Here is a 16135-nt window from a genome sequence, read left to right as displayed (position 1 = left end):
TATTACACACACTAGTAGAGAGGAGCAAAACGTTTTTATTGTTCAAACTGGTTCCAAAAGTTTATTAAAACATGCACTGTTCATACAATAATTACAGATTCATAGATGACTCAGTGTGCAAACTTGAGATGTATAAACTTGATAAACTAAAAATAATACATTAAGGAAATGTACTGATTACAAAATATTTGCCATCAAAAGTAATTCAACTAGACAGTCAGCAGGAACAGTCTTGTATATCCATGAAATATACAATATTGTGTGATACGAGTGTAGTAAGTTCTATGGTTCCAAGGATCATTAGCCACTGTAAAAAACTAAAAACAGTGGAGGAGTTTTGCGATGGATATCTGTGGGAGAGAGAGGTGTCAGACTTATGCTAATATTAAAGCACTGGTGGGGTGGGGGTTGATCTTACAGTACAATATTCAGTCATTTCAGACTACAACGGACCTCCTACCTCGTGACACCATCTCAAACGATGTGCTGCTGTTCACCAGTTTAGTACATTTTGGTTTGCTCTAATGTGGCAATGAATGACAAGCTCAAACCAGGTCTCCAGTCAGTCAGTCCTTTCCTTGGTCCATCACCTTCTCAGTCTCATTGCCCTGGTGCGGGGGGTTGCCGGTTGCATTTCTGCTTGGCTCCTGGTGGTCATCGTCCCCGGCCTTTCTTCCATTTCTCTTCTAAGAAGTTGCTGTTCCTCGTTCTCCCTCCATTCCATCTGTTCTTCACAATCCGAATCCCCCTCGCTGCCGGACTCCGGCTCGATGTTCTCTTTACCCTCCTCTGGCGACCCAGTCTGCCTGCTCTTCACACCTTTGTTGGCAGCGCCTACATCATCATCACTCTCTTCTGGTTGAGAGCTCTCATCGTCCTCCTCCTCCTCCTCCTCTACCTTGCCTCGCCCCAGTCTCTCAGGTTCCTCTAGTCTTGTAGAGTCCTCACCCTCTGAATCAAGGCCCTTGCTAGGATTTGGATCGATCGTGAACAATGGTGCCAGTCCACCCAGAGAAGAACAGGACTCCATTTCCTCATCCTGGTTTTCCCTACAGCTGAAAATACACAGGACCAGATGAGAAGACGCATTTGTATTTACACAATAAAGAAACAGAAATAGTTGTTAGGGATGTCAAGCATTTGACTGTAATTTATGAACAAGACAATATGGCAGGTCTGTAATCAATGTGCAATGAGTCAGGGTTACTTTCTGAAAATGCTTTACTTCCTTCATGAGGCATTATGCATTTCTTTTAAATCAATTTTGCATGCACACACGCCCACCCATGCTCACACACTACATATACGTGCCAAGTTAGTTTTGAAGATTACAGGCATTTGTTCTTAATTGCATCAAGTATAGTCAAGTGCCTATCGTGTACATAGCTATCACATAATGCAAACAAATGCCTGGCATGTTTAATCAATTGTTATTCATCTGAAAATGTATTCCCTTGAGCTTACCTGGCATTGCCGGTAAGCCTCATGTTCTCCCACATGTAATCTACAAACATTGAGGCTTGAAGCAGCCTGCTGATCCTTTGGAAGTGTCGCTCTGCAGATGGCAAATGAAGAATTAAAAATTACAAAGTATTAGATTAAACTTTATTCTGCTTGATGAAGTGAACTATCCTGGAGTTGATTTTCCTCCCTAACCTACCGGACCACCAAGGCTAATGCAGTGCTTCTTGTGGCTTCTAACCAATAACAGCAGCCCAGTAATCACCTTGATTCAATTACTTTTAACCCAGAATCTATGAGTGAGTGTCTGAAGTTATGGTACTGTTAGCATTGAATTCATGCGGATCACACTATTAACCCTTTCCTTCCCAACTGAGCAAGGCTGAACAAACGTTTAATACAATAAAAAACAATAGATAAGTAAATCAGACCCAGGTTCCTTATATGTATCAACTTTATAATCGTTTCACAACCTTTTACACTTAACTACATAGTTCTGTTACTGATTGCCGAGTGGTTGACATGACTAACAGCCCGATTGCTCACCGGTGTATGGAATGAGCCCCTCCAGTGCTGCCCTGACCCCGCTGTACTGCAACAGCTCCTCTGGGCTCTCGTGCTGAAGTAGGACCTGCACCACCGCCTGGGCCTCCTGGCAGTTCCTGGCGTTGGTGTTCCACACCCCACAGAACCGCAGCACAGCCTCTGCAACCCAGAAACACAACATTGGGGATTACGTGGCCATTCTCCATTCTCCCTTCTCTCATACACCGGTCTCCCTGCTGCACCCAAACCAGTGCACATACTAAACCTTGGCTTAGCGCACAGATTCGGTACTGAGGAGGGTTTAATAGCACAGAATTATTTAAATACAATATTAAATAAAAGTATAAATAAAAAAAGATGGACTTTTTTTTTTGTAGAACAAGGAGTGAGACTTTTTGCAATGCAAGTGATGGTTCAGGCTGTTTTGTAGCATAACATCTCTGAAAAGCAGCAGAACACAATAAAACTCCTGTGCTTCAGGAGGAAGGGATTTGAGCTGCACCTGCTAGGCATAACATTAATATACTGGCACAAAAAGCACAACCAAAACATAACTACCCACAGTAACAGATACAGATAAGAAATAAAAAGGTGTACAGACCTTTTTGATCCCGTCGTAATTTTAAAATCGTTTTTTCAAGCTGCTCTGCACCATCGTCATTTGTAAGAATTCCTGCAAACAAATAAATACATATAAAAAAATATAAGACAAAACCTTGTTAAAACCATAAAGAGATTAATAGTAGACAGACAAGCTTAACAAGGTCGAATGGCAAGATGCATTTAATCTGTTTACTTGGCATAATGTGCAGTTTTTACATCTAATAACCTCTTGCTCACAACTGACAAAGTCATCATTCATGGAAGGCATCTTCAAATCTTGGCTCATTTATATCCCCATAGAAGCTTGCCAAGTCAAAGAAAACACTAGACGCTAATGATGCCTATTTTTTCACATTATAAATACTTGAAGACTACTAGCATTCCTGCAGCATGCATTGTTTGCCATTTTCAACTTTGGCAATGAATCACTAAAAGCATGTCTGTGATCTGTTTTGCAAAACAATCATTTCAGTTTCTATATAGTAGTCCGTCGCATATCTGACTGCGGTGGGACCAGAGTAAGGGCGGGTACGTAAAAGATCGGATGAATGGATCCTGTTTTAAATACCACTATATATAGTTGTACAATTATTATATCCACACAATTATTTTTTTGAGATTCAGTTTTTATTAGGTAGCTCCTTTAAATCCCTTGTTTAGAAAGATACAGGGTGTTAATGCTTGTGACAGAGTAGCCGTCTGCCGTGTGTGCATTTGCTGCAGAGTGACAGGCAGTAGAGCGAGATGGAGGTGGAGTTGATACATCCCGCAGACGAACAGGATTTATTTACATGCCAAGTCAACACACTGAACAGCTCGTGTGACACTTCCAGCAAGGGCAGCGCAAGGAGCACATACAACAAGGTGCATGAAAACTTTGATAGGATCTACAATCTCTGAACTAATCTTCTCTTTTCAATAATAAACTGTTGTTGCTGAACAGGTTGATCATGGGGGACAAACTGTGGGCAGATATGTGACGGATTACTGTAATGTTTGTGCTGCAATGGAGGTTTTTTTTTTTTTTTTTTTTTTTTAATCTGGCTTTGTGAAAGCAGAGTTCAAGTTCAATGTTACAGACACACCAGATAGTTAGGTATCCTCTGGGGGGTACATTTCTGTCTGCTATATTTCCGAGGAGTGTATTTTGTATTATTGCTTTGTTGTTTCTTGCTTTCAGAATGAAAGATACTATCGGACCCAAGTTCAAAGCATACCTTTGATGACCATGAGCACGGTGTGAGGTTGATTTAAGGAGATTGCCAAGCCCATAGCCTTTAAATACTTTTTTTCATGCAAGAGGTTGGAGAGCTCTTGCTGTCTGAAATAAAAATAAAAAATACTTATTAATTCAAATTTCAAGGGGCCAGCAAAAAAGTCATCTGATCAGTAACTTTTGTTATGAGGTGCCTAAAGCATGCCGTCAGTATTTATTGAAGTTACAACACCAAAAAAAAAATTTCAATTACACAACAATCACAAATATTATACATTTAAAAGTACTGTACTGTGGCTGTAAGAGAACTTATAAAAAGTATACATTAACTGCGGCTGTGTTCCTTTTCTCTTACTATTTTAAATTGCTTGCTTGTGTGTGCTATTAAGATCATCAATAAAATTACATAATCACTAATTTGCCTTTATTCAAACTTTTCAGTTAGTGTTTTAATTTTTATATGCACAACAAATCAAAACAGAAGCACTGGGTGTTCAAATGTAATGTGCAAATTACTGTATACGTGACAGTTGTGTTTGTCTATCCAGATCACTGCATGTGTAAATGGTTAAATCATAAACTTGACACAAGAGTTCTGGCAGCAACATCTGAAGACTTTTCTTATCCGAGTGCTCCTTTGTTTGAGACAAAAGCAGCTGTGTTTCTCAAAAAATAAATAATGAGAAAGAGAAAGGGCAGATAAGGAGTGTATGTCAGCAAGATATGTTTTGATAGAGTTCTGCAAGAAAAAAAAAAAGCACAACTTCAAAAAGCATGTTAGAGCAGTGCTATAGGATAGTTTTGCAGAAAGTTAGCCGGCAGTGCAAGTCTCAAAAGAAAGTTAATTTTCATGATCTGCAGTATCCAGATGCTTACTTCATGACCTGGTCTTCCTGCTTGGCTTGTTCCTCTGCAAGTTCAATTTCAGTGACATCCTTTGTAAAAGAAAAGAAGAAATTTCATCTTTAAGATCTACTTGAAAGTACACAGTATAATACAAAACAGACATTGTGGCTGTGCAAACAAAACCACCCCCCCCCCCCCCCCCAAAAAAAAGGTGCATAGGGAGGTAACCCAAACCCTATCCATGCCCCACTGTTCCAGAATTAGCAGGGTCCTCCTGCAATGCAGCTCTAACCTTCCACAGAGTGATGCAGGAGTCAGCCGAGCCAGTAGCCACCAGCTCATCCTTCTTGTTGCTGTGGAGCCCCCAGATTTTGTCTTCGTGTGCGTCAACCGTCTTCACACACTCGTTTGTCTTGATTGTCCACAGCTTCAAGAGCCCATCAGACCCGCTGATCAAAGCGAAACAGAGAGAGAGAGAGAGAGAGAGAGAGAGAGAGAGAGCGAGCTTGACACTATTTTATGCGATTGTTTTTTACATTCCGTTAGCAGACATATGTTACCTGTGAGACATTTACAAGAGAGCTCCAGTTTTAGTACCACAAAAAAAAAAAAAAAAAGGTTACCTTGTCAACAACTGTGTTCCACTGCTCACAAAAATAACCTTCAGCACAGAGGCATCGTGACCTTCAAAAGTCTACAACAGAAGATAATCATCATCATCAGAAAGACACCTCCATGATTCTATGCAATAATTCTACACTGCAACCCCCCACCCCCAAAAACAATTCACAACTGTACAACACAAATAAATAGCATGCATAGTCTTACTGACAATGCTCTCCCATGTACAGGAACTGTTAGCAGCTCTCACCGAACAAAGGATGACCTTGCAGAGAAATCTTGTTATTCTGCACAGGGTGCCTTTTTACAATTACTGGATTGAAATTAAGAACAGTTTGCCTACAGGCAGTCTAAACTTTTTATAAAAATTAGGGTAAACCATATTTTTCAAAGTTGCATTTGTGGTTGTACATTACATTAAGGATTTAATCCTTGTAGCTAAACTCTACTGCACATATTTTGTTAATACAATTAGGATTGCACAAATGCAGATAACACAATGCAAAGGGTGTAATCGCGATTCTGACGTACTCAGTAACTGGTTGTTTATTAGTAATTATGTTCGTTCCAATATGGGGCATTCCTGGTTCAAAATTAATAAATTCATTTCCACGAGGATTTCTTATTCAAGCAGTCATTATTATTCCAGGTGCAAATTACACCTACACTGGATCTGAACATACTGCATTGTTAAAGAAAGTCTACCTTGAGGCAGCTGAAGTCCTGCAGCCCCCACAGCTTGACAGTGCCGTCGGCAGAGGAAGAGGCCAGGATCTGGTCCATGGGAGAGAACTGCAGGCACCATATCCCCCGCTTGTGCCCCTTGAACACCCCCAGAAGGGAGAGGTCAGAAGAGGACCAGAGCTTCGCTGTCCGGTCCTGGGAACCCGTTGCCAGCAGCTTGTCATTGGGTGAAATTGCAATGCTATTGATGTCCTGGAGAGAATGAGAGAAAGCAAAGAAAGGATGAGAATGGAACACTTTAAAAAAAGCTTTGTTATAAAAGGTAACCAACTGTTGTCTTACTTTGTCGTGCCCTTTCTCAGTGACACGTGCATGCAGGACTTCAAGGCTGCCTCCTGTTGTTGCCAGGGATGCTGGGAGATCCCAGACCTTAATTGTGCAGTCCTGACTGCCACTCACCACGAAGCTCTGCTTTATTCTGAGAAGACCAAAACCGAACAAGAGTTTCTGCTTGAGCCCTATATATTAGCATCTCAAGGAATAAAACTGTCAATTTGAACTGTTCCATGAATGTGTGTACATGCAATGCAATGGAACCCATACAGAAAGCCTGAAGACTGTGTATGTAGCACAGGTGTGTTACACACCTATTGAACGTAGTGTTGGATAAAGGCAACATTGAGAGGATGGCAAATTACCAATTACTCAAATTTGGTTAAGACAGCTCTGGCCTTTACCGTCAGATCTAAAAACTTCCTTACTTATTTATTTTGAAACCACAGACTATACATAAATTAATGCAAGAGTAGGTCACCATAAACTTCTGATAACCCAACTAAGTTTCATCCCAAATAGAGCAATTCCCAAGAAATATGAATATACTGTATGAATCTGTGCATACAGATTGTCCCTGTTACCAAGGATACTCATCCCTTAATGGATAATATAAGTGTCATGTAGGGAGCTAGGAGTACATAACTGTACCAAGAGACAGACCACACCTGGAGCAGGAAATACTTCCAATGGCATTTGCATGACCAGATCCCTGTGCCACACAGCACACCACCCCCGTTTCTGTATTCATCTGCCACACACGGATGGTCTTGTCCTGGATAAATAAAAGATTACAAATTGTTTTTTAATTGCAAAAGGTAAAATCCTATGTAAGCAATTTGTAAAAGTGTATTTGTTAATTGATTTGCTGAGAATATTTTCAGAGGGTTTGCTTTTAAACTAGTGTCATCTTGTGAAACGGACTCCGAGTCAGCGCTATGGAGCAGGACTAGCATACGTTTTGATACGTTACCTTTGCACAGCTTGCAAACATGGAACCAGTTCTGAACACATCCAATGCCAGAACAGTCTCTGCAAAGAATTATAATAAATTAGTAGTTCTGTGAACAAAAGCAAGCAATGTACCTTCTACAGGACACTCTAATGTGATATTTCAGGTTGTGTGGTAGTGCCCATTACAAAAGAATTAAAAGGTTTTGAAGGAGTTCTGATATAAATTGATTCATTTAAATGGTTTCAGACATCACGTGTGCGGTTTTAGATCATTTACATGATGTTGCTAGGAGAGAATGTTTTTTACATTAAAATGCTTCTGATAAAATGTACAGCTTACCCCCCACCACCATCGTTTTAATAATATTCGAAAACGAATGTCTTAACATTAAACGTGACTGGGCAAAAGGTGAAGAGATGACCAAGTTCTCAAACCAAACATACACTTAAAACTCTGATCACTTGTGCCACCTAGTGTTCAGACAGTGCCAGATTGTTTCTCCACAGTGATTCCTGGTTGCACATACATCAAATCACCTTTGGCAAATGTCCCCAAAAGTCTTCGGTACTAAAATCTGCTTCAATATGAATCATATACGTTCCTACATGTTTCATTTACCAACTGCCCTGGAAGAATTCTTACCAGAATGCCCGTGCAGGATCTGACAATTTGACGTGGCCAAGTCAAAGACCTTCAGCTGAGAGCTGTTCGTCGCCACGACAATATGAGAGTCAGCTGGGCCCAGGAACTTCACATCCAAAACCTCATCATTGTAGCCCACAAACTGGTAAAGACGTCATCAGACAACAGCATTACCATTTATTCTTGTCCAGAGCTGTACACTTTACAGAGACAGAGCCGCAGCACCCCGCAATGACATTCAATTTTTCAGCATTCAACAGTCACGCTAAATAGGAATAATAAAATAAAAACTACAACCCCCCCATTGTATTCCTTGTTAAACATTCATACCTTTAATTAAAACATACAGCGATTATAAATGAATTTTGACCTAGTACACTAGCTTGAAAAGGCAGAAGACAGCCCTATATCCCTAAATCTATGACAGCAGCATCAATCAGTGCTCCTCACCTGCTGCTCCAGAACGAGCGTGTGCAGGTCGGACAGCAGGAAGTTGTGCTCGGCGGTCACCGTGGCAATCCGATTGGTAGCGGGCAACAGCAAGCAGTGGGTGAGGCTGTGCTCATCTGGCTCCTCCCCGCTTCCCACCTCTACTGGCTGGGGCCTGGCAGGCACAGTCTGGGTGAAGACACAGCGAGCAGAGCTAGCCTCCCACACCCGCAGCACACCTGGGGGGGGGAGGAGGCAGAATCACAGTATTAAAACAACATTTACATCCTGGAAGCTACAAATAAAATCTTAACTTCTATACTTGCAGGTCTATCTAGATTAAAGTATTGAGAGGATGCTTGACTCTCCTATTAGGGTTCTTGCTGAAAACAAGACATTTGGGCTCCTTATGGCTGATTGTACCATGCAAGATATAAAGATTTTGATATTGAGACAAAGGTCAAATACGCGTTTTGTTCTTTCTCCCTTCTTCCACAGTGCAAAACTAAAACCTGAATGGTTCAGTGACTGCACTCACCCTTGCTGCCGGCAGTGATGAAGTGGAGCGCTTCACTCTTCACTCCCAATTTAGAGAAGTCCCCTTCCTTAGGCAGTAGAACGACAGCTTCCACAGTCTGGGAGGGGGGGTCGGGAGAAATGAAATTTGAAAACACAGGTACAGATAAACAGAGTGTGTTTCCATTGTGCGGACTATGGTCTATACAGCATCCTCCTTACCTCAAAAACAGGTACAGTCCTCGTAGGTGTCTTTGTTTTCAGATCCCAAACTGTGCAGATTTTATCCCGTCCGGAACTGGAAATAGATTCAAATGTTAAATAATACTACCAAAGAAAGCTAGTGATATTCAGTAATAATTGCCCTACGGAGTCCAGACCTTGACAGATCTGGCATATTTTATTTTGGCTAGAACACAAGGTCAAACAGCTGACAATCACCCTTTCTTTTCGGAAGTGCACACACGCAACTGTAACCAATCAGACAGAAGAGCAGTACCTGACAAGCGTGTTGCCGTCAGGAGTGAACGACAGCGAGGTCACAGCACTGTAGTGGCTCTCCAGGACAGACACACACTTGCTGGACTTCAGGTCCCAGATACGGATCTTACAATCCATCGAGGAGGAGAAGAGCTGCAGCTGGGAGATACTGGGGTGGAATTCCACAACACTGGGGAGGTTTCAAAAGGATTTCATTACAGATGGTCATTCACAACCCTGGTCTGAACGTTCATATACATTGCACATAGGCTAGTAAAACACATACAAAAGTTCCAGGCATTGAATATAAATGTCTTACTGAACGACTCCAGAGGATCCTTTGAGGTTGTGAGTGCAGTACTGTTTCACCACATCCCAGACCTTGATGGTGCTGTCACAGCCTCCTACAAACACACCGCAAATTCAACAGTTACAAGGTGGGACATTGGACAACAACCTGCAAGCATCATTACACAAACATATTCACTATATTCTTGCACAGTGTAGCCTTGACTGTGCACACTTTATCACAAGCAACCTGTTTAGGTTTTATTTGCCCACTTTTAAACCTAACAAATAAGCATAAACTACTTGCACTGACAGCATAGGAAGTTAGGAGGAATAGAAAACACATTCTACACTTTTTTTTGTTACAGAAACACAATTTTCTATATGGGCTTATAAAGGGAGCTATGTACATTGAGCCTTTTTCCAGAATACTCACTACTGCTTCAGCACAAGACACTAAGAACTTAAAAAAAAAATTAAATTAAAAACAGTACCTGTAGCCAAGAGAGTAGAGGTGGGGTCAAAGGTCATGCTTGCAACTGGTGCTATGTGGATAGCTTTCCAGGTGCGAGTGCACTTGTTCTCTCTCCAGTCCCACTGCTTCAGCAGCAGGGCACGGCTACTGGTCACCAGGATCTGAAGCAGGTAAAGGACATGGCTTTTAACAAAACATCGCAAGTACAGTATGTACAACTGGGTCAATAACTGTGGAGTTCATGGGAGCACACAAGCCAATGCAGCCAAGGCCCTAAACTTGGCATGACCAGGATTTGAACCAGCAAACTCCTGATCACGACTCACTCTGAACACCACACGACAGTGCCTTACTGGATAAATATTTTTAGATGATTCACATTTTCGTCATTTTATCTCTGCTTTGTTCTATGTCGTATTGAATTTAACTATTGCTTCAATTGCTTTCGTAGCTTACCTCGTCATCTGGGCTGACAGTAAATGACGTAATGTCTTCTTGATCATCCTGTGAATACATACATTAGGATTACTGGGAGAGGTGAAGAGGGGTTGTAATTTTGGGTTACGGGACATGTGTAAATAGCAACAGAATTGATTAAAAAAAAGGCTATTAGAAAAAAAGGATTTAACTTTAATAATAAAGTAATCTGCCATCAACCTTAAACTAGATGAATGAATAGCACCCCTACCTGTTCAACTCTGTGAGAGACTCGTCCTGTTGCGATATCCAGGACATTGACTTTTGTACCACAGGTACAGAAAATGTATTTTCCATCTTTACTGATCTAAAGCATAAGAGAACAAAATTGCATTTGTATAGATAGGTGGGTTGGTAACATCTCTTAATAAAACCTGCATAATTATATTAAATGCATTACCATATTATGGCAAGAACATTTTGGAATTGTGTACTATTTAGATACGTAGTATACAGCTGTTAACAGCGACTTACTCGTGCTGCTTCAGTAAACTTAACAGGCATATGTACATGTGCAACATTAACACTAGGGTATAGGTTTACTATTCCGCAGCAGAATATAACCCCGCGTTTTTATTGTGATTCTTACCTGAACCTTCCCTCCTTTGTAAAATGGTTCGATTTTGCCGGAAACAGCGTAGCTAAAACAGAAAAAGGCACAATTTAACATCAGGATAGTGTTTTCCATCACGCTTTCATATTTAGTGAGAACAGCATGTGTGCTGCTTCTTTACTACAATCACAGACACCTCACTATCTTGACCCACTTACTTTGTTTTGAACTGCAGGGTGTTTTTGCTTGCCATGGTTGTATTTCCCGTGGTCCTCAGCAGTCTATGAGATATTAAAATGCTTCTAATTAATTCTGGACCAGCAAAACCAAGCCAAGCTCGCTATCTGCCATGTGTTTCCAGCAACAGTTCCTTGGCCTGCGCACGCATTGTACGTCATCACATGCCAAACTGGCACGTGGTTAGGGAACTTGCAGTTTTCTAATTGATAGTGGTTTTGCTTATTAGGGAATTAACTGTTCTGTGTTTTAATATACTTTTCCATTTGTAAATCTCCATTTGGATAACTGAAGAAAGCATGGATTACATAAGTTCATCATATATATATATATATATATATATATATATATATATATATATATATATATATATATATTATATATATATATAATATTATATGCATATATATATAGATATATATATAGTAATATATTAATATATCTATATCATATATATCGAATAATATATTATATAATATAAATTATATATATATATATATATATATATATAATATATATATATATATTATAAATAAAACACGGTTGCAACATGTTCTGCTACTACATTTCATTAAATGCGCGTTTGTTTACGTATTGGTTCCTGTAACATATTACATATTTACTCTATAATTAATCAAGCGAAACACATGTAAATAGTCATGTAAGTCAATTACATATAGAATAAACTCTCAATTTGCCCTCTACAAATCAGTATACTCGTTTCATGGTATTTTTCATTTTAGTTATGGTGCATCTCATTAGAGGAGGCTTTTCCAGGTAAATCAATCAATTGGTCTGTGGTAACCACGACTAGAACCTAAACAAAGGGTTGAAACTGTTGCATGCATGCATCGAACACTTTGCAAGCATAATCTAACAAACAGCCTCGTTGTATTCACGCCATTGTTGGACAGGGTTACGCATGATCCGTTGTTTTGCTGGAAGGATGCGCTCATGAGAACAGAGCTGCTAAAAAGCCCACCATAAACAAACACATCAAATGCTTTAGGAATGATAGCAGTGCTAGTATCCAGATGCCCGTGGTTTTGGAAAGATGGTGAGTTATTTATCGAAACGGGTTTTACTTGCAATGTAACAGCATCACTTCTGGGTTTAATTAGTACGTGTTGTAATTCTAATTACACGTACTAATTTGGCCAATCAGATCCATGAAAATTAAATTAGAGCCGGTGAATTTAAAGAAAATAGTATGTGTAATAAATTGGCCAATTAAAAGTCGCCTTACATTTGAAATTGAAAAACAAGTCCAAAAAAAAAAAAACACTTCTTGGTAATATAAACTGAATCGTGTCACAGTCAACATTGTCAGTCTCAAGAAGTCGGCATTGAGTTAACAGATTTCCAGGTTGAAAAATTTGGACTTTTTTTCTTTTCAATTCTATGACATGGGCGAAGCAGTCAAAATAAGTGTACCTAATCTTTAGTTAAAAGCTAAACATCGGGTGTAATTATGGCACATAGCCATTGTTTTCTTTTTATTGTCAAACAAAGGACATGGTCCAGGAAATTAAACAGATTGTGAAACACATAAAATTGTTTATTTTATTTTTGAATGGCAATCGCACTGCTATTTTTGTACGGTATAAAAAAAAGAGTACAATTGCAAAACGGGGAACATTTTACTATTGCATGTTTCCAACCGGGGGGGGGGAATCTGAGCTGAAATCCCATTTTTCCGGAGACGTGTAATATTAAATGGACAGCACTTAGCAAATCTGTATTTGCCCGTTAGAAGACAATCTCTCGCCGTGGTATTTTGCAGGTCCTTTTTGCAGTTATCCCGAATGTGATTGGCTACTCTTGTAATTACGCTATAAATACGTCCGCATCACTTGGTGTTACTGTAAAATGTCCAGCTTCAACCTGGAGAATGCGGATTTAATTTACATTTCTTTAAAACGCCTACTACTTTATGCAGTCTGATTGGTATGGTTCAAATGAAAACGTGTACAAGGTATGCGTTTTTGACCCGGATGGCCTACCTTAGAAACGTAACGTTTGAAAAGCGAGTGTTTTGTTGTCATATGGTAGCTTTTTATTGTTCCAGAAGTAATGGGAATCGTTCACATGACAAACCTCGCTCCGTGTCTCATTCAGCTTGCGTTTAGTGCATAACTCATGTGTTCTGAGTTGTAACTGGCACTATAATAACCTACATGTAATCTTATTTAATTGAGCCCTGGACTGAGCCTTTCAACTTGGTTTAAATGACAGTAAATGATCCCTCAACGGTAGGTATATCCTTGTCAAAACAAAAACCCACTGGCTTGTTTTAAACACATTGGAATGGGCTAAGCACCCATATGAACCTATGTGTAATTATATGACTTGTTCTTTAACAGAGCGGTGGTTATGATCTTGAGCAGTTTGTTGAGGTGCCAGACCAAGATCTTGTCTGCAGCATCTGCCATGGGGTTCTGAGATGCCCGGTCAGAATCGCATGCAGCCATAATGTTAAGACATCTCCAATCGTAAAATGCAGCCATATTTCGTGCTGTTAGAACGTGCAATACAATGGATGCCCTAGTCATACCCTGTTTCTAATATATATATATATATATATATATATATATATATATATATATATATATATATATATATATATATATATAATTTTTTTTGTATGTGATGCTGTTTCAAAATATAGTGGGCCTGCAGTATTGTTCTATTAATGCATTTAAGTTTACATTGCTGGGGTTATAGCGACATCTACTGGGATAAGTGTGAAACACCTTTCTCCCTCCAGGCAGGAAACGTGTCCCTGCTGCAGAAAGGTGGTGCATCGGCAGTTGATGTTTGTGGTGTACAAACTCAGCAAATCCATCAGCCGTTTAAAGATAAAGGTAAGGAAACTATGGCAAGCTTTTAAATGACAGTGTGTGATCCTAGCTCATTAATCCCATTTATTGATATCTGGTTGTAGATTAAATGTGTCAAAGCTAACCGCCCCCCCCCCGTTTTTGCAAATGTATTGAAATACTCTATAACTAGGACAGTGTACAGCTTTGGCATATACATTTTCAGGTGGTAAACCCTTTCTTTGCAATCTACAAAGCAAGCATTTCCCAGGGGCATTTTTGGATGACCAGAACAGCTAGGGTAACAGAACTATTTTTCCTTTCCAGTGTAAGAATGAAATACACGGCTGCTGTGCCACCTTCCCCCTCTCGGATCAGTACAGTCACTCCACAGCGTGTGACTTCAAAGTGATCAGCTGTCCTAATGAAGGCTGCAAGGTGGAGGTTCTGAGGAAGGAGCTGGCGAGGCATCTGCAAAGCTGCGACTTCTGGAGGGAGCCGTGCATGATGGGATGCGGGACTGTGCTGACACATCAGACCCACGCGCAGCACAACTGCTACAGGGAGCTGAAGAGGGAGTTTGAGGCTCAGCAGAGTACCCACAAAGCCATTGCTGTAAAGCTCAAGAAGAAGCTGTCCAAGATGCAGAGCACCATGTTGCAGATGAGGAGGCAGGTCAGTCTGATCTGTGACAGTCTGGAGGTAATGGATGATGAAGACGATGAGGAGGAAGATGAACATGCTGGCAGCAGCAATGCAGAGTCCTCTGCCGATGTCTGAGTGACCCTGTAAAATAACCTGCTTCTCTGTGTCCCTGAAATTGTAGGGTTCTAACAAATTTGTAGTCCATTAGCTTGTATTAAAATATTCACATAATCAAAACAATATTAGCTTAGTCTTCCTTTTATAAGCAGTGATGAGAAAAATCAAAGGGTTTGGTAGGAATAAGTAAATATGAAATGTTTGTTCATACAGAGCTACAAATACATCTCTAAACTACTGATAAGTGTAACCACTACTAGAATCACCCCCAAAGTTGGAAAATGATTTTTTTTTTCTGTGTGTTGATGAGAAGATTAAGCATTAACTGTGTATTGAAATGCTATTATACATATTTATTTTTGAAACTATCAAAAGGTGTACACATTTTCTTTATCATAATACTGTCACACGGGTTTATTAAAGTTCCATAACTTTACAATATTTCACTAAGTTTCCTTCAACAGGTTTCATTCAAAATAAAGTTGTTTGGATATTGGTATGCTACACACAAGTTTCATGTGAATGTAGAATGCACATCTGTCCACAAATGTAATTAATTTGCACTTGTGTAGGGCATGTTCTGCCTGTTGCAGGTCTGTGGTCTTACCTCAGTATTGTAACTGCAATACCTAAATAATCCAAGCTACATATGCAAAGCAAAACCCTTAACTCTAGCCCCTTGGATAAACAGGCAGGAGGACTGAACAAGCTTATGTATATATGACAAAAAAAAAAAAAAAAAAAAAAACACATTTAAAAAAGTTTTTTATTTTATTAAAAATAAGCCTGCACCATACACAACAAGATCAAAACAATTGCAAAATGGATAAGTTATCAATTCACAAATATATTAATTTACAAAATTGGCAAGTCAGGGTATGGGTATTTGTCATGCATATTCTAACCCTCAACACAGACTTGTGACTGCACTTAGTAGGTTATGAAAATCACCTTTATATTTGAAATTAAGTTTCCTTATGAAGGTAACAACCACCAACTTGAGAGGAAGACATTGGAGGCTCCCCCATATATATCTTCCTGAAGAATGAAGGACTGCCCAACTAGCCGTAATCCTGATGGAATGGCATGACTCTGAAGTATGCTACGATAGCCATGCCGGTTGAGCTTGCCATGGACTTGGTAAAGATCACCAACTCTGTCACCAGCAAAGCAACCCCAGACCATGACAGTC

At 39.9% G+C, this 16135-nt stretch overlaps 2 protein-coding genes across 2 annotated transcripts; one reads left to right on the top strand and one right to left on the bottom strand.

The window, feature by feature from the left end:
- Positions 1-11509, bottom strand: tbl3 (transducin beta like 3). Its single transcript, XM_041230020.1, has 23 exons — positions 11344-11509; positions 11162-11213; positions 10784-10879; positions 10552-10599; positions 10115-10256; positions 9652-9736; positions 9352-9522; positions 9075-9150; positions 8875-8971; positions 8358-8575; positions 7908-8049; positions 7284-7342; positions 6979-7085; positions 6320-6455; positions 5999-6229; positions 5296-5366; positions 4965-5121; positions 4703-4761; positions 3828-3931; positions 2609-2680; positions 2008-2166; positions 1465-1555; positions 1-1055 (listed from the first exon to the last, which is right to left on the bottom strand). The coding sequence occupies exons 1-23, from the start codon at positions 11376-11378 to the stop codon at positions 587-589; spliced, it is 2877 nt and encodes a 958-aa protein (XP_041085954.1). The 5' UTR covers positions 11379-11509; the 3' UTR covers positions 1-586.
- A 1577-nt stretch (positions 11510-13086) lies between these two features.
- On the top strand, positions 13087-16135 carry LOC121300961 (RING finger protein 151-like). The gene is made up of 4 exons (XM_041229998.1): positions 13087-13614; positions 13726-13874; positions 14106-14226; positions 14509-16135. The coding sequence occupies exons 1-4, from the start codon at positions 13591-13593 to the stop codon at positions 14959-14961; spliced, it is 747 nt and encodes a 248-aa protein (XP_041085932.1). The 5' UTR covers positions 13087-13590; the 3' UTR covers positions 14962-16135.

The sequence above is a fragment of the Polyodon spathula genome, chromosome 26, assembly GCF_017654505.1.
Source record: "Polyodon spathula isolate WHYD16114869_AA chromosome 26, ASM1765450v1, whole genome shotgun sequence".
NCBI classification, from domain to species: domain Eukaryota; kingdom Metazoa; phylum Chordata; class Actinopteri; order Acipenseriformes; family Polyodontidae; genus Polyodon; species Polyodon spathula.
The sequence above is the reverse complement of the archived record's forward strand: the minus strand, read 5'-3'. Positions and strand labels throughout refer to the sequence as shown.

Coding starts and splice junctions, on each gene's coding strand:
- tbl3 (XM_041230020.1), bottom strand. CDS start 11,378: ATGGCAAGCAAAAACACCCTGCAGTTCAAAACAAA. Junction 5,122..5,295: donor GGAACACAGTTGTTGACAAG/GTAACCTTTTTT, acceptor CGCTTTGATCAG/CGGGTCTGATGGGCTCTTGA. Junction 2,167..2,608: donor ATTACGACGGGATCAAAAAG/GTCTGTACACCT, acceptor TCTGGGTTGCAG/AGGCTGTGCTGCGGTTCTGT.
- LOC121300961 (XM_041229998.1), top strand. CDS start 13,591: ATGACAGTAAATGATCCCTCAACG. Junction 13,875..14,105: donor GTAAAATGCAGCCATATTTC/GTGCTGTTAGAA, acceptor TACTGGGATAAG/TGTGAAACACCTTTCTCCCT. Junction 14,227..14,508: donor TCAGCCGTTTAAAGATAAAG/GTAAGGAAACTA, acceptor TTTCCTTTCCAG/TGTAAGAATGAAATACACGG.